Here is a 27,807-nt window from a genome sequence, read left to right as displayed (position 1 = left end):
AGCTACACTTTATTCAAATATGTGCCATGATATCTGATTTGGAGCGCGTATATTTCTGAATTTTTAAAGAGCGTGGTGGCGCACACCTTTAATCCCAGCATTCAGGGAGGCAGAGGCAGGTGAATCTCTTTGAGTTCGATGCCAGCCTGGTCTACAGAGTGAGTTCAGGACAGCCAGGGCTTCATAGAGAAATCCTGTCTCAAATAATCAGACGCACGCACGCACACAGGCACATATGCACGCGCAAACACACACACACACACACACACACACACACACACACACAGAAAAAGAAAATGAGTAACTTCTTCAGGAAAAATACAATGCAGAAAAACATACCTTCATGTTTACCAGTATTACCACATAGCAGAAAGGTTAATACAAACCCCAACTGTGATGACTCAAAAGAAATCTTAAAAGTTTGAAACAAGAATTTCAAATTACTAAATATCTGATAGTTGTTTGAAACTAGAAATCATTCTAAATGTGATGAGTAGGCCTGCTGTGTTAGAGTTTTTCCTAATTTTTAAAAACTAATAGAATTACATCATTTCTTCCTGCCAACCTCTCCCACGCCCTCACCAAGCCTCTCAAATGCATGGCCTCTTTTTCTTTAATTATTAACTACTGTTATATACAGACACAGGAGAAGGGTGAGGGGAGGGGGGAGGGGAGAGGGGAGGGGAGGGGGAGGGCAGGGGGAGGGAGAGGGAGAGAGAGAGCTACAACTGCCAGGTCCATGCTGTTGGTATATGAAGAACTCCATTGCTGACCACTTGGTACTGGATACTCACCTGGGGAAGACCAACTCTTTGTCTCTCAGAAGAGCCTTAGTTCTGTGTCTATGGGTGGGGCTTTTCTGAAGAGATCTCATTAAGAGTACTGATGGGAATCCTACTTCTGACTTGTCTATCACTCTGAAGCCACAGCCCACCTGAGATAATACAGTAACTACTCAATGACACTGTGTGTAAGTCAACAGGGGCTTGGGCACATTCTAGTTTAAAGCCCAGACCACACCGCAGTCCCAGCTACTTGGGAGATAGAGTCAAAAGGCATCATAGAGCCCATACACTCACGGCCAGACTATGCCACAACTCTGAAAACCCACGGGGCAGAACAAGGGGAGTCCCTGCCGCTCTTGTAACCAGCCTTACCAGCTCTGCCGTGTGCGACAGGACCTACCCTACCAGGATGCTTGCTCTTCTCAGCCCATGCTTCCCTTTATAAGCATTAGCCCCGCCCAAAACGCCTGTGAGAAGCCTCGCTGCTCAGGCTTTACTGATAGGAAGCAAGGATAAACAGACACACCAGGACAGCTTGTTGCCACAGTGCCCTGTCTTTGTGCATGTCAACCATCTGTCAGGCTGGCCAAGCGCATCTCCTGGAAATCACACTTCCCGCTCCTTAGGGTGGGCTGGTGGTTATTAAGCTGGCCAGGTCTCTCTAACTGCATGTGAGGATCGGTGCCTGTGCCCTTGGATCAAGGGTCTCTGACAGGTGAAAAAGTGAATCTCAGAATGGAAGATGTTGCGTGTCAGCACCCTGGACAGCCTGCGTTTCAGTCAGGAATTATTTACGCCATGCAGACCACTTTGGATACCTAACCCTTTCTGAACCACTTGTAATTTTCCTGAACACTGTGGTAAAAAGGTAAACCACGTGAAAGACAGACACATCAAAGATTTCAAATGAGCCATCAAGTCCAGCCTCGGGGAAAAAGGTGTGCGCTGCTTAAACACCTCAAGTCAACATAACAGCCAAGTGCCTAGACTGAGCTGGACTGTGCTGTGTGTGGAGGCCAAGGCTTTTAAGAACCGACTTTGGTATTAAAGAATCGTGTTTGATTTGTGCCACAGAGGCAGATAAATGCCAGAAAGACAGATACCTCTGTCTCTGAGACATTGTCCTATACGGTATAAAGTTAATAGCAAAGTAATAAGGAGCCTCTGGACCTGACATAAAATATAAAGTTGTGCCGGCTCGATGAAGGCTTCCTGATCGATCCATCACCTGAAAAGTCTGGGATCGCAGTACACGGCCTCCACTGCAGGGCAAGGGAACACTACCACTGGAGAGGGGCCCCAAGGGAGTCTGCTATCCCCTGGAGCCAATGGGAAGGGACAGCAGGGCCAAAATGCCACATAAATCATAAAATTTTGAGCTGAAAATATGGATGAAACACCCTATGACTGCATGGTTACTGCATATTTATTCAACTCTCTCTCTCCATTTGCCATACAATACAGGGAGCACCCACCCACACAATCTACCTTATACTGAATCCTTACATAGGGATTATGCAATTAATGGACATGTGGTTTATGTTTTCTAAAGTTATGCTTTCAACATGCCAGCAATCGGAAATTTACCTTCATTTTAATGGTTCTTATCCCTATGGAAATTTCATCACAATAAACTGAAGATCTAAAAGCAATGAATAAGATTCCTCTTCTTGATCCTCAAAGTACAATATTGAGGAATGAACCTGCCTGTATCTGTATAACATAGCATTTCAAAAATTCCAATGCTCTGTAAGTAATTTCATTCATGTAGTACACGATTAGGACCATATATACTCTCCATTATTCTTGACACCAGGTTAGAGATACATGTGTTTGCATGGTACGAGCCCATCCACTGGAGCATGGATGGAATCCTACCAGGAGCCACGCCCTCACAATGGTTCTCTCCTATGTAAGGGGTGGACCTTTGGACTTCACATCACATGGACTGTGACGACTGTCAAACTCAACTATCCTCATGGCCCACAAAGGACAGTATCACAGTTAGTGACCAGTTCATTAACACACGAATTTCATGGTAGCACAAAAGTGAGCCAGCACTACCCTAGACACATGTTACTATAATTATCAGAATGATTATCTGCGAGGCCACTTTCTTTCCCTGATATCATGGGACAGGCATTTCTCCAAGGCTCATATTTATCTCTCATGTTGTGTCTTTGTTATTATTCTCTCTCCACAGCACAGAATAACTGTCACAGCACAGACCCCCCCCCCCACCACCACCATATGGACTCAGAGACTGACTGATAAATATAGGAAGCAGGCAGAGAGACAGAAGGGTTATAATGAAGGAGCAAAGGGAAAGGGTGGTATGGCACAGGGAGAGAACAGACAGGGCCCAACATGGGCTCCCCAGGACCCAGGCAGGAGGCTAAGACTGAGCTTCGTAGACAGATCTCAAACAACTTCAAACACCTGGCCTTGGGCAACTTGATTCTTTTGCCCACTTAAGATGAAGTTCAGGAGGGTATATGGAGCTTTAAATACATAGATGACTACTTTTTAAGCATATAACAAGAGACTAACTTCTATACATTCTGTATTTGTGAGGTATGTGAGGTCTTTAGAAGTTTTTCATTTGCAAAAACATATAAAAAAGAGAACAAGCCATGAGACCAATGGTGCTTAGGTACCTAACCGCTCACGTCTGCAGAGAGAAGCCAGGAGCAGAGTCAATACTGACCTGTGTGCTGCCGGCGGTGTTTGGTGAGGGCGTGCCTGGTCCCACCAGCAAAGCCACAGAGGTCACAGAGAAACGACTTCTCGCCTGTTGCAACAATAAACAGATGAGGGACTGCGGAGGTCACAGATCATTAAAACATATCTATCAAGGCTTTCAGGGTTACTAATTCCTCCAATCAAATGTTTCCATGTAAATATGTCAAATGGGAATGAAATTACCACTGCGGTTTATTGACTGTGATAAAATCTGAAAAGCACCACTGAACATAATTACATACTTGTCAGACCCATAAAAATTAGCTTTATTATCAATGGAATGGTTTTGTACAACTTCATTTCTAGTAGATGTCTTCCAGATGGGGCTGCTTTATGCACTTGAACAGTTTTTATGCATATCCTGATTTTTTACAATTCCCATACATCTGGCCTTTCTGAGCTGAGTAAAGATTGCTTGGAATAGTTAATATACAGTATATATAACTCTGCTTAAATAAAATATATTGAATTATTTAACAACCTAAGAACACTGAATTGGTTTTACCTGATTCTATCAGGATCTTCTTTAATCACCTTACACTTAATAATTTGAATTAAATGGTTTCTTTGAACTGACTGAGGATCCAAAGGAAATGAAACTCACATTACTTAGTACCAGGAGATACTCAATGCTGTTTGTGTTTCTCGGAAGTTATGGCGTAAGAAAGAAGCCCAGGGATTGCTAAAAAAAATTGTAAAAATTCCTCTCCCTCATCCTCAGTGATAGCCCTGGCCTGGACATTTCAGCAGGTGCAAAGGCATGTTTGGAAAATGAGGGCTTGCTAAGTGTGCAAATGCTTATTTTCGTAGCAGTTTACACATGCTAACTTTTGACCTTTAGTCTGCAAGTACCATGTATCATTCTACTGTAGTATATTTAGCCAACACGTGCTGGCTAGCTAGACAAATCCTCGCATAAGACTCGCAATGAAGGGCAAAACAGAATAAAAATGAAGACGTGGCAGAAATTAATGAAATTATAAAAGACTTTTCCAGAAATAAAGCAAATCATTTGTATCCATCTTCCTGGACTTCAGTCACTCAGACTTTAAAATGACAAGTTCCCCATAAAAGGCATTTGCCAAGAGTGACTGTATTTGTAAGATTAAAATAACAAAAACAAAGAAAAATAACTGTAGCAATCCGAAGAGCAGCTGCTTAAGAGAGTTTTCAGTTTTCCTAACTGAAAGGAAAGCACTAGTAAGCCTAGTGTTATTTCCAAAGGAATGTTCAGATGGCCCACACCATTCCAAAGACAAAGCTAAAATAAAACATTCTTGCTATCCTACTTTGGGGGTCACACTTAATTTCTTGATGTCATTATTTCCATATAGGAAAAATAGAGTAGATGGGCTGTGAAGAATAAAGTTTAATTATAATCACTCATCTAATTATTTAATCAATTTAAAATATAAATCTTTTTAACTAGCTGCATTATCAATTAAATAACACTGAAGTAGCCTTTTTTTTTTTTTTTTTTTTTTAACCAAAAACCGATTTGTTTTTAAACATCAGCATTTTTTAATGTGGAGGCATAACTCGTCTCGGCAATTTACTCGTCACCAGTTCTGCAGGCAGTCTTGAGTGTGTTGGCAGAAAACATGTGTTCTTACACATGCACAGGGCAGAAGGCCTGCAGTGCAGAACTGGATTTGTGCCCTCTGTACACATGCACATACATACTAAGGAGGGGAGCAGACATGGCCAAGCAAGAGCAAACACCCTCATTCCAGACAAGCCTGCTACTATCCTTCCCTCCATGCGATCTTTGTGACCTATTTCTTTCTTGCAAAATAAATGTGTTAATAAACATAGGAGAAAAATAAGAATTTAACAATCGCTACATGCGTTCAGGTTGCACACATTAGGGTCTACTCTCTTTCCCATTCCATGGTATACACACATGGAAAGGTGAAATTAGTCATTTTCCACATGGTTTGACTCTAGATACATTAGTGACCTTGATTCTCCCATGTGCTGGGTTTTATCTAAGGGGGTAGTCTCAGATGCACTGTATGTCAATTTTACCTTGGTGGTTTGATTTGTTTTCAAATTCAATTTTTACTTGCCTTTTTTTGAGAGAGAGAGTGGAGGGCAGCGGTGGGTAACTGTTGAACAGTGGGCCAAGAATATTTTTTGAGAAAAGAAATTAAGGAAAAACTCAATGAGATATTTTACTCAACCAAGAAGGGGTTCTTTTAACATGTCATATTTAAATGGTACCAGAGATTTAATGGAAGGCTTCTTTTAATAACACCTTGAATTAGTTTCAAGTGTGCCATTTTGCATTCAAACATAGAAAGACACGGAACCAATCCTTTATTTTCTATTAGAAAACAGCCACTGTCCCCTATCTCTCATTATGGTGCAGACTACAAGACCTAACAACAAAAATCCATATTATTGATCCAGCCAAGTCTCCACAATTATTCTTTAGAAGGAAACGCCGACGATAAATTACATCTGCACTGGCTTTTCATCTGCTGTTCGATATAAGTGATCTCTCAGGGCAGGCTGGAGACCTTAAATCGTCAACACCCTTGTCAAGGAAGCTAAGGAGGCCTGAGCTTACCACAAACTGCTGCAGGAGAACTTTCAACCTATAATTTCTAACAATAATACAGGATTCACCACAATCAGAAGAACATTTCTGGATGCTGATTAAAATTTATTATTTTTTTCCTACAGGGAATATAATCTCAGTAGCACAAAGAGAATGAAAGCCACAAAAATACTAAATAGCTGATAGTAGGAAATATGAGGTAAATACCCAGAGATCACCATGAAATGCTGGGCCCATTGTACTAAGACTATGAAGAGCATGTAACAAAGCTCCTGGTGTGGGGCATGATGGGATAGGAGTTGGTGAAGGCCCCAACTGAGCAACCTCAGAAGCATACTCCACAGACTGAGTTTCAAGATGGCTGAGTTATATCACACAAGGTTATTTTTAATGTGTTAATACAAACTTCCTGCGAATGCGAGCTTTTAAAGCAGTTTTCTGAAGACATCTAGTAACTCAATGCAAGTTAGTCTCTGCATTCTAAGTACTCTAGGGTCCGAAAAGATTCTCTCCTAAAGAGAGAGATTATAGTGCTTAGATTTAGGAAATGGCACATAAAACCTAGAGTCGGTATGTTTAAAAATTAGGGATTTAGAGTACAAGCAAAGAGAAGACTGGTTCTCTTTAAAAACATAAAATGCAGTGTAGCAAGGGTCACATATAAAAAGCTGAGTTTCAACACAAACACTAGAAATGAGCTTTCAAATCGGAACCTGTCCCGTTTAAACACATGTGTAACTCACACTAAACTGTCACATTAAAGAAGCCCTGACCAACACTGCAAAGAGTGAAAAACATTTTCATACGCAATTACCATTATCTTAATTTCAAATACAATTACCATGACCTCTGCAAGGGAGTTATGTTCACCATGGCTGCTATCGAGAAAAGCAATACACATGTTCCTGCAGCCCGCCAGGCCTCCCTTGGCCAGGGCCCTGATGGAGAAGGGGTGTGACACACCTGTGTGCGTCCTGTAGTGGTCTTTCATCGCAGAGGCCGTGAGGAATGAGTAGTGACATGTGGGCCAGGTGCACTTAAAAGGCTTCTCTCCCGTGTGGAGTTTCATGTGGTTGTTCAAGGCCCATTTCTCTGTGAAACTTCTATCGCATAAGTGGCATGTAAATTTCCTGCATGAAGGAGAGAGAAAAAACAACGTAAATCTGACCTGCACGCTGGCACCTGTGCCTCCAGATAGAGTGTGCTAACCCCGAAGTGTGGTGCACACACCCTCTGCAGAGGGAAGTGCAGGCTGGCTCTGTCATGTCTGTATAACCAGGCATTGATTTTTCTGTCGAGGCCTGGCACTTCAGCCATTTATTCTCTGCTTTGCGGTTGGGCCCAACGGGTTTGAAAAATTCTGTTACAGTCCAGTCACCCTGAGGCAGAAGTGAGAATAGATTTCACCTGTACAGGCCTACACCACTTATCCAGGGCAGGGGCTGTCAGAGCAAAGGCTAAATGAAATGCTATCCATACTCAAGCGCTCACACGAGCTCTGCTGTCTGCCAGGAGGCGACTGTGCTGTAAGGAGAGCCGCCCCTGAGCAGCCCCACAGCCCCGAGCTAGCATGCTCCTTGGGGACAGAAGGGAGACCCCCACCCCCAATGGTTCCCAATTGAAAGGTTCCTCTGGGTTGTTGACATGCATACATTAAAAAGTTTTCTTTGACAAAAATAAGTCTGTAGCTGTACCACCCCAAACACGCTCATCTCCTCTGATTTCAGAGGTGAAGCGGGGCTGGGCCGGCATAGAACTTTGAGGGTGGACATTACAATCACTTTTCTAAAATGATAACAAGCTAGAGAAGGTACAATCATCTCCTGTACAAAAACAAATCTAAAAATAATAAGTCAATATGCCTTTAAGAAAATATTTCAAATTTCTATTCAGTTTTAATCTTCCAGCACCCCAGAGGTAGGGACGGAGAGCCAAGAGCTCACCTCCTCTGCACCTTTCAACTTGCTGTTATGAATTCCTCACTAAAATTTACTTCCTGTTTCTGGTGCAGCTGAGTGTTCAGCAATGTCTGTGAACAGTAGTGTTCAACAAATTAATTCAGGATAATGAACAATCAAATAGAGAACATTTTCTTAAAATTTGCAATTAAATTTATACAAGTGTAAGAAGCTGGTAAGCATTATACCAGAAAACAGAGACCAAGGCAGCCAGAGAAAAAACCTAAGACTAGAATGACTAAGTTCTACATCACCAACATGGGGTTACAGAGTATGTACGCTTTCACATAAAGTCATTAGCCAGGGTCCTCATCAATGACTCCCTAGAGTTTTGTCAGGAGAGGAAAAGAGTCCTTAGCTATGAACAACCAACCTTCTAATTTGGTGTGAAAGGCAGATTACTTTAACAAATCAATGGAGTCCAACAAACTCTGGGAATCCAGTTATAAATCGTCAGCTTTCTTTAGTACATATATTTACGAAGTAATGTTTTAAATGTGAAGTAAGTTAAAAATACCAAATACTTAATTAATGGCGTAGCATATCTGAAATGCATCGTTAATAGCAAGCCTGCCAGTTTACTTCTTCCCACGCACGTGAGGAGACACTGTCTGCACAATGAGCATGGCCTGACTCTGGAATCACTGTATCATTTGATCATTGCTGACTCGTACTGGAGAATGACATATATAACTAAACACCTTGAAATGCACTGCAAAAAATATCATGTCCGTATATCTCTTTGACGGGTCTTCACGCATTTAGCATTTCAAAACCATGACAGGGATCTTATTTCCAAGATAAATTCCCCTATCTACTTATTTCTCCATGTATTTATTGTGGAACTAACCTTCTCTTACAAGAAATAAATAAGGAGGTTAAGTAGATGCTATCTTTAACAAATAGTTTCTCCAGACTGTATTACAACTTTATGAATGACAAAATAAATCCCTCAGTTTTAAATCTACCATGATGTGCATTTAACAAAATTACATCTACACAACCTCAATGTGCACTGTCTATTACTCATACATAATAAAAATGTTAGACTAAAGCTCAGTGCCTGTCCAGAAAGGACAAAACCCAGATTTAAAAAAAAAAGGAACTGAAACTCGCACTGGACTCTGCAGGAACTACACACTACAAGCCTCTCCATGGAAGCAAGCAAGCTCAGGCACTGGGCAAATGGGAGAATGCCAACAGGACCAGCACAGGCCACGCTGGCTACACATATAAACATAAGGCCTGTCTGGAAGCATGCTGCCTCCTGAAATGACATGAACTCGGTGTCAGATTTCCCTTATTTCAAGCAGTCTAATGCCAGTGAAGTCTGGGGCTCCTGAAGGAGCCCAGCTCTCCATGGCCATCGGGGGAGGGGCTCAGGGAGCAGAGACTGAAGGACAGCAGGGTGAGTTCAGCAACCCTCTTAGAAAGACCTGCGGAATTGCTACTCTATGAACACTGGGAGTACAGGGAACCCAGAAAAAGAAGATTTGGGTGTCAAGAAAATCTGCTGGCAAGGCAGAAATACCATTCATAAAAGTAAACTCCATACCAGAACTATGTAAAAAGTCGTTAGAGATAAAAATGAGCAAGGACAGGGCAGATGGAGGGGGCATGTCACTCGGACATTGAAAGGCAGGTGACAACTGGGAAGAGAGATGCTGTGGGATAATGCCAGCAACAGTTAGTGCAGCAGAACACCCCTGGACTGGGAAAGGGCATGACAGGGCCCCAAAGGCACACATACGAACAACACACACACAGCCACTGTCCTCCAAACCCTCCCCACACCAGAACAAAGACAAAGCCCAGTGATTAGAGAGGGCAGACGGAGGCATGGATGCTTGGCTATCTACAGGACAGAGATTCTGTAACGTAATCTGAAAAGGAGACCCAGCTTGTGGAAATTCACTATGAAGATTAGCAATCACTAGAAAGAAGCACGAAGGTGAGTAACTGGTCTTCACAACACGTTACAACCTGGAACAACACGCGGAAAAACAATGCAGGAGTAACATGGAATTCTGAAGGAAGTCAGTTCAAACACAGACTGGAAATGTATTTCCTTTAGCAATCCCTGTGAAGACACACATCTTTATTGATGTTTAATAAGGATCAAGAGAAACAAATAGGCCGAACAGATGTTTATTCAGGGAGAAATAACTCACAACAACAACACAGATGAACACCAACCAGCAGGTTCCTGGTCCCAAGGATGCCTCAGGAAGTGCCCCTGTTCCCATGCTGCAAGCAAGAGAGCTCCCCTAGCCCCCTCCTCAGACTTAGTTCCCTCAGGTCACATCCGACCCTGTCTCCACCCCCATGGGCGTGGTCTGTGCCACAGGTGCTGACAAGGTGAATATCTCACTACAATTCCCCTTTTAGTCTAAAGAAAAGATTTGGGCTAAATTAAAAAAAAAAAAAAAAAAAACCACTATATACAAATAGTGAATAACAAGTGTGCTCTAAGAAAAGGAAAATCAAGAACATAGAAACTTAAGACCTACATATCTAGTCCTAGGGTGAGGGCAATATGGAGTTTACAATAGAGATGTCCTAAGCTGGAAAACGTAAGTCTAGTACCTAATATATCTAATTAGGGAGAGAGAGTAATAGTGGTGATACTTTAATCTTCAACCTCATCAAAGACCTGAGAAGGAAAATAATAATACTAGGGTAGGCGGAAGTGTGGATGGGCAACTTCCAAATGGTGCAGCAATGACAGAAACAGCAAGCAACCTGGACAGTCACCCAAGGTCTCACAGCAACGTTGGTACACCCAGTTTTGGCTAAGGCCTGGAGTACTTGACAGACCACAACAAAGCAGGGAGCTAGAAAGGCTGTCTTACTTGGCAGGGTTTAGTAGTCTTCTATGTTTGTCTCCTGAAAGCACATAGGACCACACGTGGTTGAGGTGGGGGCATTATATCAAATACAGAGTCTCTGTGTGTTGTTTGGGGCTGGCATGGCAGTGAGACCAGACCAGCTACAGGGAAAACCTACTCATAACACATCTTCACTCTGAAGTTCTTAGGTGAGAAGTCCATGATGCTAAAGCTATCTGCACTGAAGCCCTTGGCCTCGTGGGGAAAAGCCCACTAATGGCTCATCTGTACAAACTTACAAGCATCTATACATTTCTCTAGTGTTCTGGCTCAGCTGGAGGCCTGCCCAGATAAGGTGTAGCCCTTAGCTGCCCTGCTGAAGTAGAGGGAGGCTCTGGTCCTACCTCTTACACCGGGGAGCACAGGAAAGAGGAGGGGCTGCCATGCACCCACAGACAGCTTCTAACAGGTTCTTCCTGTGTGATCTGTGTTAATTGAAACAAGAATAAAGTCTACGCTTCAACACTTACTCTCAAGAGGGAATACTAACTAACCTCATGATCAGCTATTTAAGAAAAACTAAAATTTCTCTTTGGGATGCACCTTGTACAAAATTAAAGAATTAACACTGAGCTAAAATGTGTTATATAACAAACCTTTACCTGTGTTTTGACCTTACACAATCTTTGAGCATTTGCTTGATTTTAAATGGCTAAACAAGAGAAATGTTATATCAAAAATCAAACTTGAACTTAGAATTGCTTTTATAACTTTCCAAACACTAGAGTCAGAATTCTAAAAGGAAATTTTACATTCATCTTCTTTAGATTAAAACTTTAAATGCTATTAAAAATTGAAATTCTAAGCAAGTAGATATTAGTTATTAAAATATTAGTTTTTAGAATCTTAATAAAAACGTACACATATCTGATTTTTGAATGACAATGAAGGTATCCTGAAAAGTTGGCCTTATTAGCTGGCATTATAACAAAACAGGTAAGAGGCTGGGCGGTGGTGGCTCACACCTTTAATCCCAGCACTCGGGAGACAGAGGCAGGTGGGTTTCTAGTTTGAGGTAAGCACGGTCTACAGCGTGAGTTCCAGGACAGCCAGGGCTACACAGAGAAACCCTGTCTTGAAAACTCAAAAATAAAACAGATAAGGGAACCACTGTTACTTTTTTCTGGTCTGCTGGATCATGATATCTGTTCATGATAATCTTGAACTGCTTAAGCAGTACTGAGTTTAATACTGAGTTTGTTCTAACCTTAATTTTATACAGGAGAATCTAGACAGGCATATGCCATTGAGACTAACTTGCAAACATAAAGTTATATAAAATAAATCCCTCTACTGAAGTTTCAACAGACATAATGGAAGGGTTAGGTTTAATCATAAAATGAACTATCATTATGGCATGAAAATGAATAACCTTTGGCTATACTTACCAACAAAGGTTTGAGAACATCAACGGTATACCTATTAAGAACTCGGTGGAGGGGCTGCAAGGGCAGCACAGTGACTAAAAACATCTGTCTCTATCACTTAGAACTGGGTTCAGTTTCCAGGACCAACATGGAGGGTTGCAAAAAACCCTAACTGCAGCTCCAGCACTCTGATGACTTTGACCTATGCAAGCACCTGGATCACACATACATACATACACACATACACATACATACATACTGGCAAAACACTCATACACATAAAAATAAATTACTTTTAAAAATAAAAACAAATTTAAAAGTAGCACCATTTGCATAAAATTTTACAAAGGAGCCTCACATGCAGAAATGTGTATGCCAGATACTCTTAGGTTGACACTGTTTCTTCCTGACATGGAGAGGGAAGGGAGAGGGAGACAGACGGTGGTGGTGGAGCACACCATCTTTGTTGTTTACCAGAGGAAAAGAATCCGAAGTAAACGGACTACAGCTACCATCTTCCAAAGTACATCCCGTACTTTCAAATTCCCATAATGGACATTGAACAGCTAATAAAACAATCAAACAATAATTCTTATTTGCTCTACCTTGGTGCAATGCAGTCAAATTAACAAGTAATACAAACACATTTACTAGATGTAAAAGAGAAAGAAAGATTTGGATGTGACACACCTGAGTTTAAAGTAAGCTAAATTCTTCCAGGATAATAAAAAGATATGTAGTCGCTATTCTTCAAAACTGTGATACTCAAGTGTTCACCATTCAAAATCATTCTAAAACTAGAAATACTAAAATTCAGCTAACAAGCAACACTCCTCTTTATAAACACAATACACAACTATAGAGGGGCAGAAGATTTGATTCCTAGAAGAAGACCCTAATGAGAAAATACATATTTCGACAATCCCTAAGTTATTCCAATAGTATGAAAGCACAGGCAGTTTCTTTGGAATAAAAGGCCCTTTTTAATGACCATAATTTAATAATGACATAATGACATACTGAGAGATGAAATGAACATGATGAAGTCTTTGCCCAGTAGGGTTACCACATAAATTTCTACAGAGAGGGAGCAATCACTCCTTTCCTGAACAAAGCAGCTTACAAAGACACAGAGGTCAAGCAGAGAGGCAGGACCACAGCCTCACCGGCATCTCACCCTGAGAGATGCCCCAGAGGACGGGAGAGCGAGGGAGGAAGTGCACGGAGTGCTCTGTAACAGCAAACTCACTGTCTAAAAAGACGCTACAATTGTGAGACACTAATGCTTCTGGCCCGGACAACAGTGTAGGAAAAAAGTGACAAGAGAAAGATGGGCAGGAAAAAGAGAAGGGAGGGGAGGAAGAGGAAGGAGGAGGAAGAGCAGCAGTAAGAACTGCATTCAAGCACCAGCACTATAAATAGGAAATTAAAAAATAGAGCAAACAATGGAATAGTTTTCAAAGATAATCCCGGGTTGTCTTTCAGCTTTGACTATAAACGTTCTACATAAGCCTTGAATATAACATTCAGCTTTGAATTACATAGAAAATAAAAGTTATTACTTGTATGCCTAACTGAATAATTAAAAAGACACAATGATGAAATTTACAATGACTTTACTGAGAGCCTCGGTCACCGTTAGCTATATCCTTTCAGATATCTGAAGGGCCACAGGTCCTGGCGAATGAAACAAAATGTGTTCAATATAATACAATCATCTAGATTACCAAATTAGGCTAGATTTCAAGCGCTTCCTAATGCAGGCAAAAAAGTCAGCGTAATTTATATCAAGAAGCCACAAAGACCCAAGACTAGGAGGGTTTCCATGACTGAATCCAGGTCTGAAGCCTCCAGTGTGGCTTCCAGTTAGGGCTAAAAACCTCCCGTGAGGGCTTTTACACAGTTCACCAGGGAACCTACTACTAAAGCCAAGAGTTTGAGTGCAATTTTGCCATGAACAGGTGATAATTAGCCTAATTAACAGAGCAGATCCTTGCTAACTAGTTGGAAAAGATATTTAATCTCATCCATGCTAGTGTCTGTCACTTTAAACTTCTGAGCATTCATTCATGTTTGTTTTAAAAAGTGGGAAAAAAATTTTTTTCTTTTTCAATTCAAGGACTCAAATCTTATTATTTTTTTTTTTTTTTTTTTTTATCACGTGTTAGAGACGTTTTAAGCATATCAACACCTCAGGCCACCTCTGACAAGAACAACCATCAGAAGGTGCATTTCTAGGCACCTTACTCAAAGATGTCCACTGTTTGCAACATCACTTGAATTCATCTTTCAAAAACCTTTACTCCTATGGGAGTTTCTTTCAAAGAAACCACAGACTCTGGTCAAACCAAAACCATGATAACATTAGGGGGACTTCCTCACTGATCTACCATGTCCTTTTTTTCAATGCTCAACAGACATGTGCAGCACAGGTCACAAATTCAAGGAAGAGACATATGCTAAGTGTATTAACTGTGGGGCCATGCACCGCTTTGAGACACCACTCACCGCTGTCTTGACAGCACAAAGGCAGTAGAAGACAGTACATAAACAAGCAGAGGCGGCTGGGTTCCAATAAAGCAGACTGGATCTGGCTGGGCATGCAAGCCATGCCTGGTCCACCAGGCTTAGATGACAGGCTACGACCTCTCAATATCATCTCTGAAATGTTCCCTCTGAGTCTCTACAAGGTCAAACAGCACCAAATCAGCTGTGCTGGAACAGAAAGAGCCAAGCCACGCCCTTCTCAGGATCACAAGAACACAAGGGGACAGTGTATGGGAAACCTATGGCCAACTGCTCCAGCCTTTGCATCACAAGCATAGGAGCAGAGAAGAGCTACAGAAGTCAGGCCCCAAACAAGAAGGCATGCCACAGAGTGCCACTGTTCTCTACTTTGAACACAATGAGACTCTTTGACCTCAGCTTGGCTGGATTCATGTAAAAAAGTTTAAACCTTAGTTACTAATGCTGAATCAAAGAAAATGCATTCTTCAAACTCTTGAAGACTATATGATATTATTCCAATGTTATACGTAACCTGAGATAAAATGATAAAAATTATTCTGATCCTTATTTATATATTCATCCCAACTGCCTAGGTGACCCAAATGCCCAGCCACTGGGAACATTCGTAACTCTCTTCAATATTAATAAAAAAAAAAAACCAATGGAACCGTGCACATCAGGACCTGCTGTGCATCTAGAAACAACCAATGCTATGTATAAATCTAAAAATAAAAGAAAGCCAGCCATGTACATTCACCAAAGGAGCCTATGACACAGTGATCATTTCTGAAGTCAGGGAAATGATCAGAAAACAAACCAATGTACTATGAGGGTCTTTGTGAGGCAGTTTTAAGAGATGCCCAAAAAAAGGTACCAGAGAATAAAAGCGGTAGGAAAGTTTCTGTGGATCAAGGTGGCTTTGAGCTAACTCTGAAACAGCAGAGCCCCTGCTCTAACAAAGAGAGCAATGATGACAAAGAGAGTCAGTGCTGACAAGAAGCAGTGAGGTGGCAGGCTTGAGCTTGAGCCAGCTGGATAGGCAGGGAGAGTCTCTGCTGCTCAGGGGAGAAAACCCTGTAGTTGACAAGTCAGATTTGAATACTGTGATGACCACTGTAGGAGATTGGCTTTGATGTGAGCAGTATCGATTAGTAATCACTTCCTTCTTTTATTTCCTGCATTTTTTCAGCATTTGGGCTTTTACAACTGTGATTATGATTTTTCCAAGAAACTGAATGTGGCTTTACCCTTTACAGATCTCTGCAGTGCACACAGGTGAGTGCCTGGGAGAAAACCTGCCAAGAATACCCTATCTGAGAATTAGGCTGCACGAGTTTATCCATTTGGTTATATAATGAACAAGCTTCTACATGCCACACACTGATAGCCAAGACCACATGCCATTAGCTGTGTCCCATTACATACTGTCAGCTGTGCTGAGTGCTGAGAACTGGGTCGTTTGTTAAGAGAGTCTCACTGTGTTACTCGGATAGCTTTAAGTTTAGGATTCCCCTGCCTCCCTCTGTAGAAAAGGCTGTACTCCACCTCAGAGATCCCTCTGCCTTTCCCTCCCAAATGCAGGGATTAAATCCACCACCCAGCTGGATATGGGTTTTTCTGTAACTCTGAATACACTGGCCAAATTTAGAAAAGACTTTTACAGTGACCACGAGACTCCCTTAAAAGTAAGAAAAGCAGCTTTCCCTCCCTTGGGTGCTTCACTGTCTAGGACTTTTGTCATCATCCTGGCCTTCTAGTCTGATGATAAGAAACCATTTGAGCTCAATTTAAGATGGCTACAAGGTTTGGGATAGACTGTCCAGTAACATCAGGGTTCAGTACAAAATTGATCCTTTTTTAATTGAGCCCAACAAGTAGCAGTTTCAAACCACTTAGAGTTAATAACCGGGGACAGGATTTAACTTTGGTAGAAATTTACTGTAGTAACTATACCAACTACTGGATAATGCTGCTTGCTTTAAATTGAAAAATTCTGACATATAAATGCAACAAAAGATCATATGGTTGAGATGTGATTTGTTCTTTTCTAAATCACAAATTTAAAACTAACACAAATGTTAGATTAATATGAAATTCAAGTTTTGTGAGTTCTGAAGTTATTATTGTCCACCTGAAGAAATACAGCTATTCTAACGTGTTCCTTATCTATTTCAGTACATGCTTGACCGCTGTATGACATAATACAATGTAAACTCTGGGCTCCACTAAAGAGAGAGTGTGTGTGTGTGTGTGTGTGTGTGTGTGTGTGTGTGTGTACATATGCACATGTGCATTTGACAAATTCATGAACAAGGAAAATCTCTTAAAAGGAGAGTAAATAACTGCATATTAATTTACTTTCCTTTTACTACAAAAGAGCATTTTTATTTTCAAAATTGGATGTCAAGAGCTGTGAATTCTTTTCACAAAATAGACTTGCAGTATTTACCTATTTCTCATATAATCGAAGTGATTGTGAAAGATAAATTTATATAGACACCTATAAATATTGCACATAAATCATTTATACTAATTTTTCAAATTTTCAACACTGCAAACAAAAGACCATGTGGAATAACCCCATTGTTTATTGTACGCCTTCTAGCATTCAAAATATTAAATTAAATTTCGATCCAATATAATTAATTATAAGGATACAAGTGACAAAATATATTTATACTAGGCATAAGTAGAATGGGGGAAAAGTAAAAGAAGAATTTAACTGAAGGCTTCAAAATGAAATCCACAACAGAAAAGAGTTTTTCAATTACAGACAGGGAAAGGATAGAGAAGGAAATCTAACAGCTTCAGAATTTGAGCTTTATGATCTTTGTGGACTGAGAGATGAGTTGACCTAAGGGAATAACAACTCTTTAGCTCCCACCTACGGTAGGGAGAATGAGACTGGCAGGAGGGCCAGACCTCCATGGACAGGGCCGGGCCATGTGCCTGGCTCCAGGCCTTAGCAGGGTCTGGACACTCTAGCAAGCTACACTGGGAATCCAAGTCATCGGAGAAGGTGGGGACTCTTCCATGTCTTGTGCCTTGGCCAGAAGGTTGACAGCGAGGCACCAGGGACTACTCTCTAAAATGATAAGCTGCATGTTGGGAATGAGCACAGGGCCTTGGAGGGTGTGGTCCTCAGTGCTGGATCATCTGAAGATTATCAGCAGCATCTACAACACAGGGGCAGCTCGCATGGACACACCACCTCTGTTTATATACTGTATTTTAATATCTACAGCACACAGGAAGTCTTATGCTACTGTAAACTTCTTCCTTCTTTCTATTTTTTGTTTGTTTTCTAGTTTTTGGATCTTTTTGAGACAGAGTTTCTCTGTGTAACATTTGATCCAGTCCTGGAACTCACTCTGTAGAACAGGCTGGACTCAAACTCACAGAGATCCATCTGCCTCTGCCTCCTGAGTGCTGTGATTAAGGGGTACACCTGGATACTGTGACCTTTTCTGACTCTTAAAATTGATAAATCCTATCTTTTTAACTATTTATCAAATTTATCATCATCATATATGTTCATATTCTCTGAAATATTCTTAACAGTTCATCTGTGTTGATTTTTAATGTTAGATCACTTTTGGGTTCCTACACCATAGAAAGGGCAGGAAAAGCTGAATAGGAAGCCAATACAACTTAGTCATTTTAGGTATTAAAGACTCAAAATATGAAAGAAAGTATTCTCAAGAATTCTATTTACTACGATATTTAAAACTGAAAAGTATGTTGTTGAAATGAGGAAACATCAGAGAAAATGTCACATCCCACTGTGAAGCCAGCTCTATTGTGTGTCTTCAGGTGGCCTGATTGCTTTCTTGGCCAATAGTTGAAGTGAGATTGGGATAAATTAACAATAAAATATAACCAAACAATGAAACTCTACCATGGGAATTTCTAAGAGCTGAAAAAAACAAGTCATTCAAAATACTGGCAGTACCCAAACAAAACTACAAATCTCAAGACTTGGAATACATACGTGCATATGTATGTATGTACGTGTACACACACACACATACACACACACACACGTGCTTACACACACTTACAATGACATAATCATTTTCTGCAACAAAACTTCCTTAAGAGACTAGAGCTAAAAGTAGTGAGACAGAGGTGGGGGTTGGGGGGGAGATGGATGGATAGACACACAGACAGAGACAGACAGACAGACAGACAGACAGACAGACAGACAGACAGACACTGACACAGAGACTTGCCCTCATTTCGGCAAACTGTCAAAGAATACTTGGGACTTGTGTTGTATACCTGCAGACCTGTTAACATTATATATGACAGTAAGTTCATAATGATCACTGTTATGTGTCCTTCTTCAAAATTATCATGATACGAAGAACTAAGGAACACTACATGTATGTCTTGGAATCAGAAGCCCAGGTAAAAGATGATTAGGAAGATTTCCTCCAAAAGCAGTAAGAGCAAAGATACTAATGCATCTTAATTACCAGGCAGAAAAGCCTCTGACCAAACGCTACTTTACTATAGACTTGAAGAGGGATTAATACTGTAGACAAGAAACTGCAACACAAAACAAGATTAAGAGGAAAACCTTTATAATTCACATATTAATCTTAGCGCAATGTTTTCAGAGCTGTTGACTTGAAAATCTGGGCAGTCTAAGTTAAGTAGGGACAAAACCCATTAAAAGCCGATCATGTGAAGACCACCATGGCACAACAAAAACACAATTTTAGTGAAGGGCGACACAAGTGTGTTTTGATTTTAGGTAGCCAGACAAACAAAATGAAGACAACTACAATTTTACAGATGCAATTGCATATTTATGTCGAAAGGGTAATGGCTACGTTTCAGACTGAACACATTATTTTTGTCTTTACATTTAATCACTGTTGCCAAGCCTCTTAGGAGAATAGTCGGCACACTTTAGACACAACTGCACTGTGTCAGGGCAGGGCTGCATCAAGACACAGGGACCCACAGAGCCAGAGGAGCACACCCATCCTGCAAAAGCAATGCCTTGGAGAGGCCGGGATGGGCGTCTTGCCAGTGACCAAAAACATTGGCAGAGGGGCTTAAAGCAATCAACAGCACTCCCAACCATTATACATCGCTCACAAAGAAAGTAATTGTCAGGTTAAAATGAAGAACTCAATAAGATTATAAAACAAACAATCTTACAGAAATTTTAAAGAAATCCCTAAAACTTACTCCTGCATAGCCAGTGCATATAAAAGAAAATGCTATTCACATTAGTAATTAGTAAAACATGCAGCTTTAAATCAGGGAAAATTGTTCTAGGCTCACTGAATGCATGTATGAAAACATTAACTTCATATTTACCTCAGTGGTATAAAAAAACACATGCTCAGAATTTAAAACAGTAATTTAACTTCAAGAATAAAATTTAAAATAAAGACTAGTTATTCACATTTATCAAGTCACCTGTAATCACAGAAAGGAACTAAAAAAAATTAACTCATTTTAAAATTATAAAGAAAGCATGACATATAACAAAAATAAAAGCCCAAGAAATAGCTGTAGCTATGGAATTATACATCTAACAGAAACATTTAAAATAAAATGTTGCCTTGGGATATATATTGTCAGAGCTTACTGACATTATATTTATTCTTAGAAGCTTATACTTAGATGTGATATAATCTATTCATTTACTCAAGATATAAGATAGCTAAGCTGAATAAAGCTATTCCTGTCAGGAACATGTTGCCTGTCCCTGCAGCTTGAAGCAAACCTTGAGTAAACTCCTCTGTATCTCTCTGCCAATCGAGGAATGACTGACTGACACAAGCAGACCTTATCTTTGCCTCTGCCTGTAGCACATCCTGCCAAGTGATGTCACTGCTGTGCAGACAGGAATAAGCAGATTATTACAGTAACTAGGAGCAAACTAAACATTTGGGTTTTTGCATGGACAGATTTACACACTGTCTGTCAGATAAAGCACAGTTGGCTGCTGCTTACACAACAAAGTGAGCCTGACAGCTTTCTCCCAGGGTTAGTATCTGATTACATAAACAGGCCATTCCCCACCATTCCTAAAGACAGACATGACAGTCTGTCTAGGTTTAAAGTGCAGTTTCAGACTATCAGCTTTTCTGTCTTGCACACAGGCTGATTAATATCAGAGAACTTGCTGGAGGTCCAATCAGCTTTTCCAATCCCACAATTCTCAGCCATCTAAGACTGACTAGTGGACACAATAGACATAGGCACATCCTGATGGGTAAATGCTTTCAAGATACTTATATGTATGTTTCTTTGGCAATATCTGTGAAATAATTCAGGAATAAGGCTATTTTATTTATAAAGTTAAAAGGAAACATGGCCACACAAGCTATTCATGTTGTTCTATTTTTACAGCTGACATCCCATAAAGGATGCATTAATGACTGAGTAGAGTCACATCATAGCAGAGTACTGAGGTGACTTGAGGCTTAAAAACTTACAATGCTGGGCAGTGGTGGTGCACACCTTTAATGCCAGCTCTTAGGAGGCAGAGACAGGAGGATCTCTCTGAGTTTAAGGCCAGCCTGGTCTACAAAGCAAGTTCTAGAACAGGCTCCAAAGCTATAGAAAAACCCTGTCTCAAAAAAGAAGGAGGAAGAAGATGAGTGAGAGAGAGAGAGAGGGAGAGAGAGAGAGAGACAGAGAGAGAGAGAGAGACAGAGAGAGACAGAGAGAGAACTCACTGCCACTAATTTAACATCTATCTCCCTTCCAGTTTACCAAAGACACATTTGATAGGTGAAGGAACTGTTCTCTATGAATCAGAAATATAGCTCAGAACATTTAGTATCAATAGGATTGCTAGTAAAAACATTCACCTGTATAAATAATGTAAGCCTGCCAAAATTTAAGATTCAACTTTTTCACTAAGCCCTAATTAATATCAGCAATAGTAATAGTAATAACAGCAACAGTTAATAGTAATAATAACAATAGTAATAACAGTGTTGAGGCTCCCAGTTTGGTAGAAACCCAGTTACAAATATACAGGATGATATTTTAGTTACTTAATAATTGCATTCTTCTCACAAATACAAGCACCTGACTTTTATGCAAATGAAAGTGTGTAAGGAGGCACACCTGAGTGACACATTTCTTAAGAAGAAACAGACATCAGTTATAGAAAGACATTACTAAACCATACCTCCACGTGGAAGAAAGCATTTCTTTCCCATTTCTATTGCTCCCACGCTGTCTGGAAGCTGTAGCATGGGAAAGATCCCAGGTAACTCCACTAATAACTTAGGTAAGCAACAGCCTCCTGAACATCTCAAAGAAGGCCTGAGCGTCTGCTGGGAAATACAAAGACAGACAGGCCATGGGGCCCGTCTTCACAGCATGCAAAACCAGATGTGGAAGAGGGTTTCACATAGAGGGACAGTTTCAAATGCCAGCCTATGCACACATAAATAGCCGAATTCTTGGGGAAATGATGCCACACAACTCTACACACTCTCTTTAACTATCAGCCTAACTGCTTACAAAATTCATTTCAATCTAACATAATGATTTGTGTGTGTGTGTGCGTGTGTGCGTGTAAAACACATACATAAACTTTGCACACGTAAAACCTGAATTTACTTAAAAACCATCTGTCCTTTCCCATCCCCTTCACATTCAGCTTAAAACACCTCGCTGCCTAACAGTACAGAGCATTTTTCTTTTTCATTTGTCTCTCGACACCAGCGCTAAGGAGTAGTCGTAGGAATAGGTTTGAGAGTTACAAAGGGTAAGACTACTGACAATGGTAAACAATCAGAAGTCACAGACACAATATTGTTCCTGGTAATTTCAGCTATAACTTTCAAACATTCATAGCAGACAAACCAGATGAAATATGTTTCTGTAGGTCAGCTCTGATAGATCCCTCCAAAATATAGATGTTATTGCTTTTATTTTATTATGTACCACACTTCATAAGCGTATACTGCAGAGCACAATAAAAACTCCACTACATAGCGTGAGCACTTATTAAACAGGTCAAGAGTTACTATAACAAATAACTTATTCTCTAGGTCCATTAATAACATATCTTGTTGTTCATATAAGAAAAGTTTTTGTTTTGTTTTTTAAGATGAAGTGGCATCACTGGGGAAATGCACAATGGTTTGAAGTCCTCTGTATGGCTGGCTCTTTCTTTGTGACTTGCTATCTTTACTGCTAGCTTGTGCCCAACAGCTTTGAAAGCTCCGTCGGAAATCCCTATTAATGAAGAAAGTGAAAGGCAACAGTCAACACCCTACTGACAACCGGCACACAGTCTGAACCGGGGGCCTCCAACAGCACACAAGGTCCAGAGGAAAGCAGCAGAGGACATAGCCGGGTTCCAGTTCCTTGAAAGGCTTTATTAGCTCACGTGGGAAAACTTAAGGGGGTGGTGCCACCAAACTGTTAATACACAATAACAACTTTTGAGGCTATTCTACAATAGATGCTTCTGCAGAGCAAACCTGCTCAATGTGAGGACAGGGCAATGACTGTAGAGTCCACAGTAGAAAGGAGGACGGAAGCAAGAGCGTCCGTGGGCCCCGTGGGTGCCTGGTCATTACAGATCTCAGTGGAAATGAGGGCTTCGGCTCAAGGAAAACGTCAACACCTGGATGTTCAACCAAACATTTTTACTGCACCTTTTATTTGAAGGAAGACAAAGCAGGAAATAGAGAAAGGGTGAAAGAAGGAATAGTTAACCAAGATAAAGGAAGGAAATTAATGACTCCGTGAGCAGGAACCATAAAACACACTTGCCATCTACAACAAAATGTGAGTAAATAAAATCAAGCAACAAAAATATGGAAAATGACTCAGATAGTCATTTATTCCATATGTCTAGATGAGGATTTTTAAAAAAAAATAAACAAATGACAGATAATTGTACAAGTGTCTCTCCAAAATACATCATCCATTTGCCATCCAACCAACTAACAATCAGGACGCCATTTCATGAGCTGTGGATCTCCCTAGAAGCCGGCCAAATGTCTAGTACCTAACAGGTGCGAGCTGAATTGAAGGAATAGATATAAACACGTTTTTCCTTCCTTTTGACACAACAGGAAGTCTGAGTGTAGCTAACCCTGAAAAAGATAAAGCATCACTAGAATGAGTAAAGTCCAGACGTGATTTTTTCCCCCTGAAATTAGCAGAAAGAAACAAATTATTCACAAATTACATTAATCAATGCTGCTTTAGTCATCTGAAACATGTCCAGTATTAGCATCTGATATGCCTACAGATAGTCTCTGTTATGGGTGCACATGAAACACTGTAATTGGTTTAAACCGGCCTTGCCCATCTGTCTTTAATACTCTTATTACAAGGCAGTAAGCAGAGAACTATTACAGCTGCCGTATAAGCTGTAAGATCTTTACCCGTTCTTAAATCATTTAAAAATAATGAGAGCTTTAGCCTTTATCTAATTAACGAGTGCCTTCTTTGAATTAGAAAAACTGTATCATTTAGCCCACGGTTGTTTAGTAAATTGGTTTGGTGGCTTGGAAGCTAATCCAGGGTAGCAGTCCCAGGGTCTTATTCCTGGCTTCTTATTACGTGAATTATAATTCAATGATCACCTTAGATCATGGGCTATTCATAAATCAGAAGCCTGACATCAGATGAAAAATTGTATTAATATATGAAACTTATTATATAGTACAAACTGCTCTCTTGATAAATTACATTGTTCAAACTTGACAATGATTGCATTTAAAACATTATTCCTGTTTGCTGTTTTACAGACTGAAACCTCTTCATGAAAAATTTACAGCGCTCCTCTGTGTTTTGGAGTCAGAGGGCAATCGCAGCAAATGGCGACAGGACCATCCTTTAGATTTGCTGCAGCAGATGAGGACAGAGCACACTTGAGGACAGGGAGCAAGAGGCCCTTGGCTGCTATGCAGGGTCTGCATTTCTGGCCCTTATGAAGATACTAATTGTCATCACCGGCAGAAGCACTGTAAATAATAAAATTTTAATTTCAGCTTATTGGATTGCTTTCTTCTCCTATGTAGGTGTTACAAAGAAATTTACAGTCATAAATGTTTCACAGAAATTTACAGCATGAGGGGGGAAAAAAAAAATCCCAACCGGAAAAAAGGGGCAAGCCCATGAAGTTGAATTTGAATCGAGCCTGAGCTCCTTAGACTATGCGTTATGACAAATGCTTTTCGCCAAGGCTGACTGGGTAGCTCAAGCTGTAGTTCCATATTATTTACATTAATTACATGAAGGCTGCTTTGTTAATGGTACATTCTGGTGTGGGTCGCAGCATGATATGCTAATGACCTAAGAAAAATCTGCATCTCCAATATTTATGATAATTTGTAATAGGAAATAGGGTGCTTTTATTTCTTCCTTCTCAGTACAAGAAAAGTCAGTACAGAACAATTTTATTCTGAAAAGAAAGAAAAAGTTCTAATCATCAAGACATTTAAATTCTATAAACAAAGGAAAGACTCCTATTGTAAGGGTGTTGTCACCCACGCTGACAAAGTGCTAACGTGTCAGCTCTCCACATGCCTTTCAGGAAGAAGTGTGCATCAGGTCCAACCGAAGAAACGAAAGCAGAAGCGTAAGAGTAACTTCCGCCACCAAATATCTTCTGCTTCATGTCTCTGCCTTCCTTCTACACAGCCCAGAAACAAGAAATGAGAGGAGCTTCAGATAAATACCCTTAATCTCCAGGAAGTTGCATTTATAATATGAACGGTTATTTGCCAGAATACACTCGATTTCTATAAAATTACAAAATTTGCAAATCTAAGGGAGGATCACATCTTTGGGGATTAGAAAGATTAATATGCATTAAATATTAGCATATTTTATAAATATTATTTTTGTTATCTATTCTTGTTTAATTATGGGTCAGATTTTTAATACTATTCTCTAGCAATAAGCATCAACACATGATTTGGCATGCTTACAACAGATTAATAATGCTGATTGGAATAAAAGTGCTTATGACTGTATCTAGCCTATAAGCTGTAACTACAAAGGCTCTATAGAGAAAGGATGCTTTGAGAATGCTACACGTTAGCTGGAACCCATATTCTCAGGCATCAGCGCAGATTATATAAGCTGCTCATAGAGAAGTTGCCATTTTTAAACATCATCAGTTTGGAGGTTTCTCAGGTAATACAGATTTCTTTTAAAAAAAAAAAACATAAAATATGGTGTTCTAAAAGAGAGAGATAGGCTGAAAATGATTAAATTAAGAATGAAAAGCCTGCTATGAGATGGTGTCTTCTGATCATGACAAGGGAGTTGCGTCCAACAACATGCTTGCTTCGAACAAGGCCTGCTCAGTGAAGACGGCAGCTGACAAAGGAATATGGATCACAACACATGCTCTACCCTGCACGAAGGCCTAAGGCCATTAGCAGCGGCTGAGGGAGCGAGAACAAGTTCTCTTCAGAAACCACTAGCCCATCAGGTTACCAAATTCCAAGAGGTACACGGTCAATAACCCTGTACACATACTCAAATACGACATTAACTTATGAGTGAACATGAGAGGGAGTGGGATGGGATCAGGAGGAGCGTGACAGGTAAGAAGGGAGGATGCAAATAGTGTAAATACAGCATCCATAAATGGAATTCAATAAAAATTATAACAGCCCATGGAGAAAAAGGAACATTTCCTACACTGCAAACTCTACCAGTATGTAACAGTTTAAACCCAACAGGACGGACAGAAACCAGGTTCTGTGTCGAAAGCCATGGGGAGTGCTTGGTGCTAGGGTCCTTCGCGATGCCATATTCATAGTCGACACCTGTGCACACTGTGTGTAGCTAGCTCTACTGCCGAGTGGGATGTCATTAAAGGAATACAAAGACAACACGAAAGATCAAAGGGCGACAACTTTAAAATCAAAGGAGTAACACTCAACTGAAGCTCAGATTCCTCTGCTTAGGTGAAGAATGACATGGCCTCTGGTAGACATTTAAAACCATGAAAATCCCTCTGAAATTATCAGGGTTAAATTAAACATATGAAAATGTTCAATGCTTTCATCTCTGCATACGTAGGTTATAATTTTATAACAGGCCGTGCCTTCATGTCAATACACTTCTAGGTATAGGTGACAGTAAAACAATAAGCAGTGAAACAAACTGCACCGTTGGTTTTAGTCATGAATCTACCCTACACCCCACCCCGATGCCACGACACCCGAGATAGACAGAGTGACTTGCAAAGCAAAAGCAACCATGTAGCTCTATCTTCTACCACATACTTACACACTATCAAACATGTGGTATCAAGACTCTAGCAAATAAGTAACTCACAGAGATCGACCTGCCTCTGCCTCCCATGTGCTGGGATTAAAAATGCACACCACCACGGCCCAGAAAATAATAAAGTCTTACAAGACATGGATTTAATATATGTAACCACTCCCACTGATCCCCGCCGAAAAATCCCTGAGCTATCACTGTGTGTCTAACAACTGGTGGAACCCAGTCCGTTCACACCACCACCTCATGGTATCTCTTCTCTGTCTAGACATCTGGAAGGGCCAGCAAGCCTGCCGTCTCCAGACGTGCACTACTGATATACTGTACTTTCAGGTAGGTAACAGGGTAAACAAAAAAGGCTAACAACATCATATAGGCAAGTGAGTCAAATAATGATGATGCACTAAAGCCACAAAAAGACAAGCAGATGGTTTTGAGAGGAACTACTCTGTGGGTAAGGCTGGATGCTTCCTACCCACTCACAAAGTTGGAGACGTGGCTCAATGGTAGACTTACTAACATGTGAAGATTCAGCTCCAGCACTGGTAAAGAAAAGAAAAAAAAAAAATCCTACAACAACAACCCATCAACCTCATGAAAAATAATAGATATTCTATTCAAAGCAAAACAATGAATAATAAAGCCTAATTGTGTGAGGAAACAAACAATGGCCTCTGTCTCAAAGGGTCTCCGGGTCTCAGAAGTGCAGGGTGTATTCTTGGTGGCAAAATATAATCACAAATAAAT

At 40.5% G+C, this 27,807-nt stretch overlaps 1 protein-coding gene across 1 annotated transcript in view; it reads right to left on the bottom strand.

The window, feature by feature from the left end:
- Znf407 (zinc finger protein 407) overlaps positions 1 to 27,807 on the bottom strand; it is a 336,809-nt gene that overhangs the window by 131,444 nt on the left and 177,558 nt on the right. The window contains exons 4-5 of the mRNA XM_051202035.1: positions 7,054 to 7,220; positions 3,493 to 3,576 (exon numbers count right to left, since the gene is read on the bottom strand). Coding sequence (XP_051057992.1) covers positions 3,493 to 3,576; positions 7,054 to 7,220 — 251 coding nt within the window. The remainder of the gene's footprint in view (positions 1 to 3,492; positions 3,577 to 7,053; positions 7,221 to 27,807) is intronic.

This window comes from Phodopus roborovskii, unplaced genomic scaffold (assembly GCF_943737965.1).
Source record: "Phodopus roborovskii unplaced genomic scaffold, PHOROB, whole genome shotgun sequence".
Taxonomy (NCBI): domain Eukaryota; kingdom Metazoa; phylum Chordata; class Mammalia; order Rodentia; family Cricetidae; genus Phodopus; species Phodopus roborovskii.
Note: the sequence above shows the minus strand (reverse complement) of the source record. Positions and strands in the feature narration are given on the sequence as shown.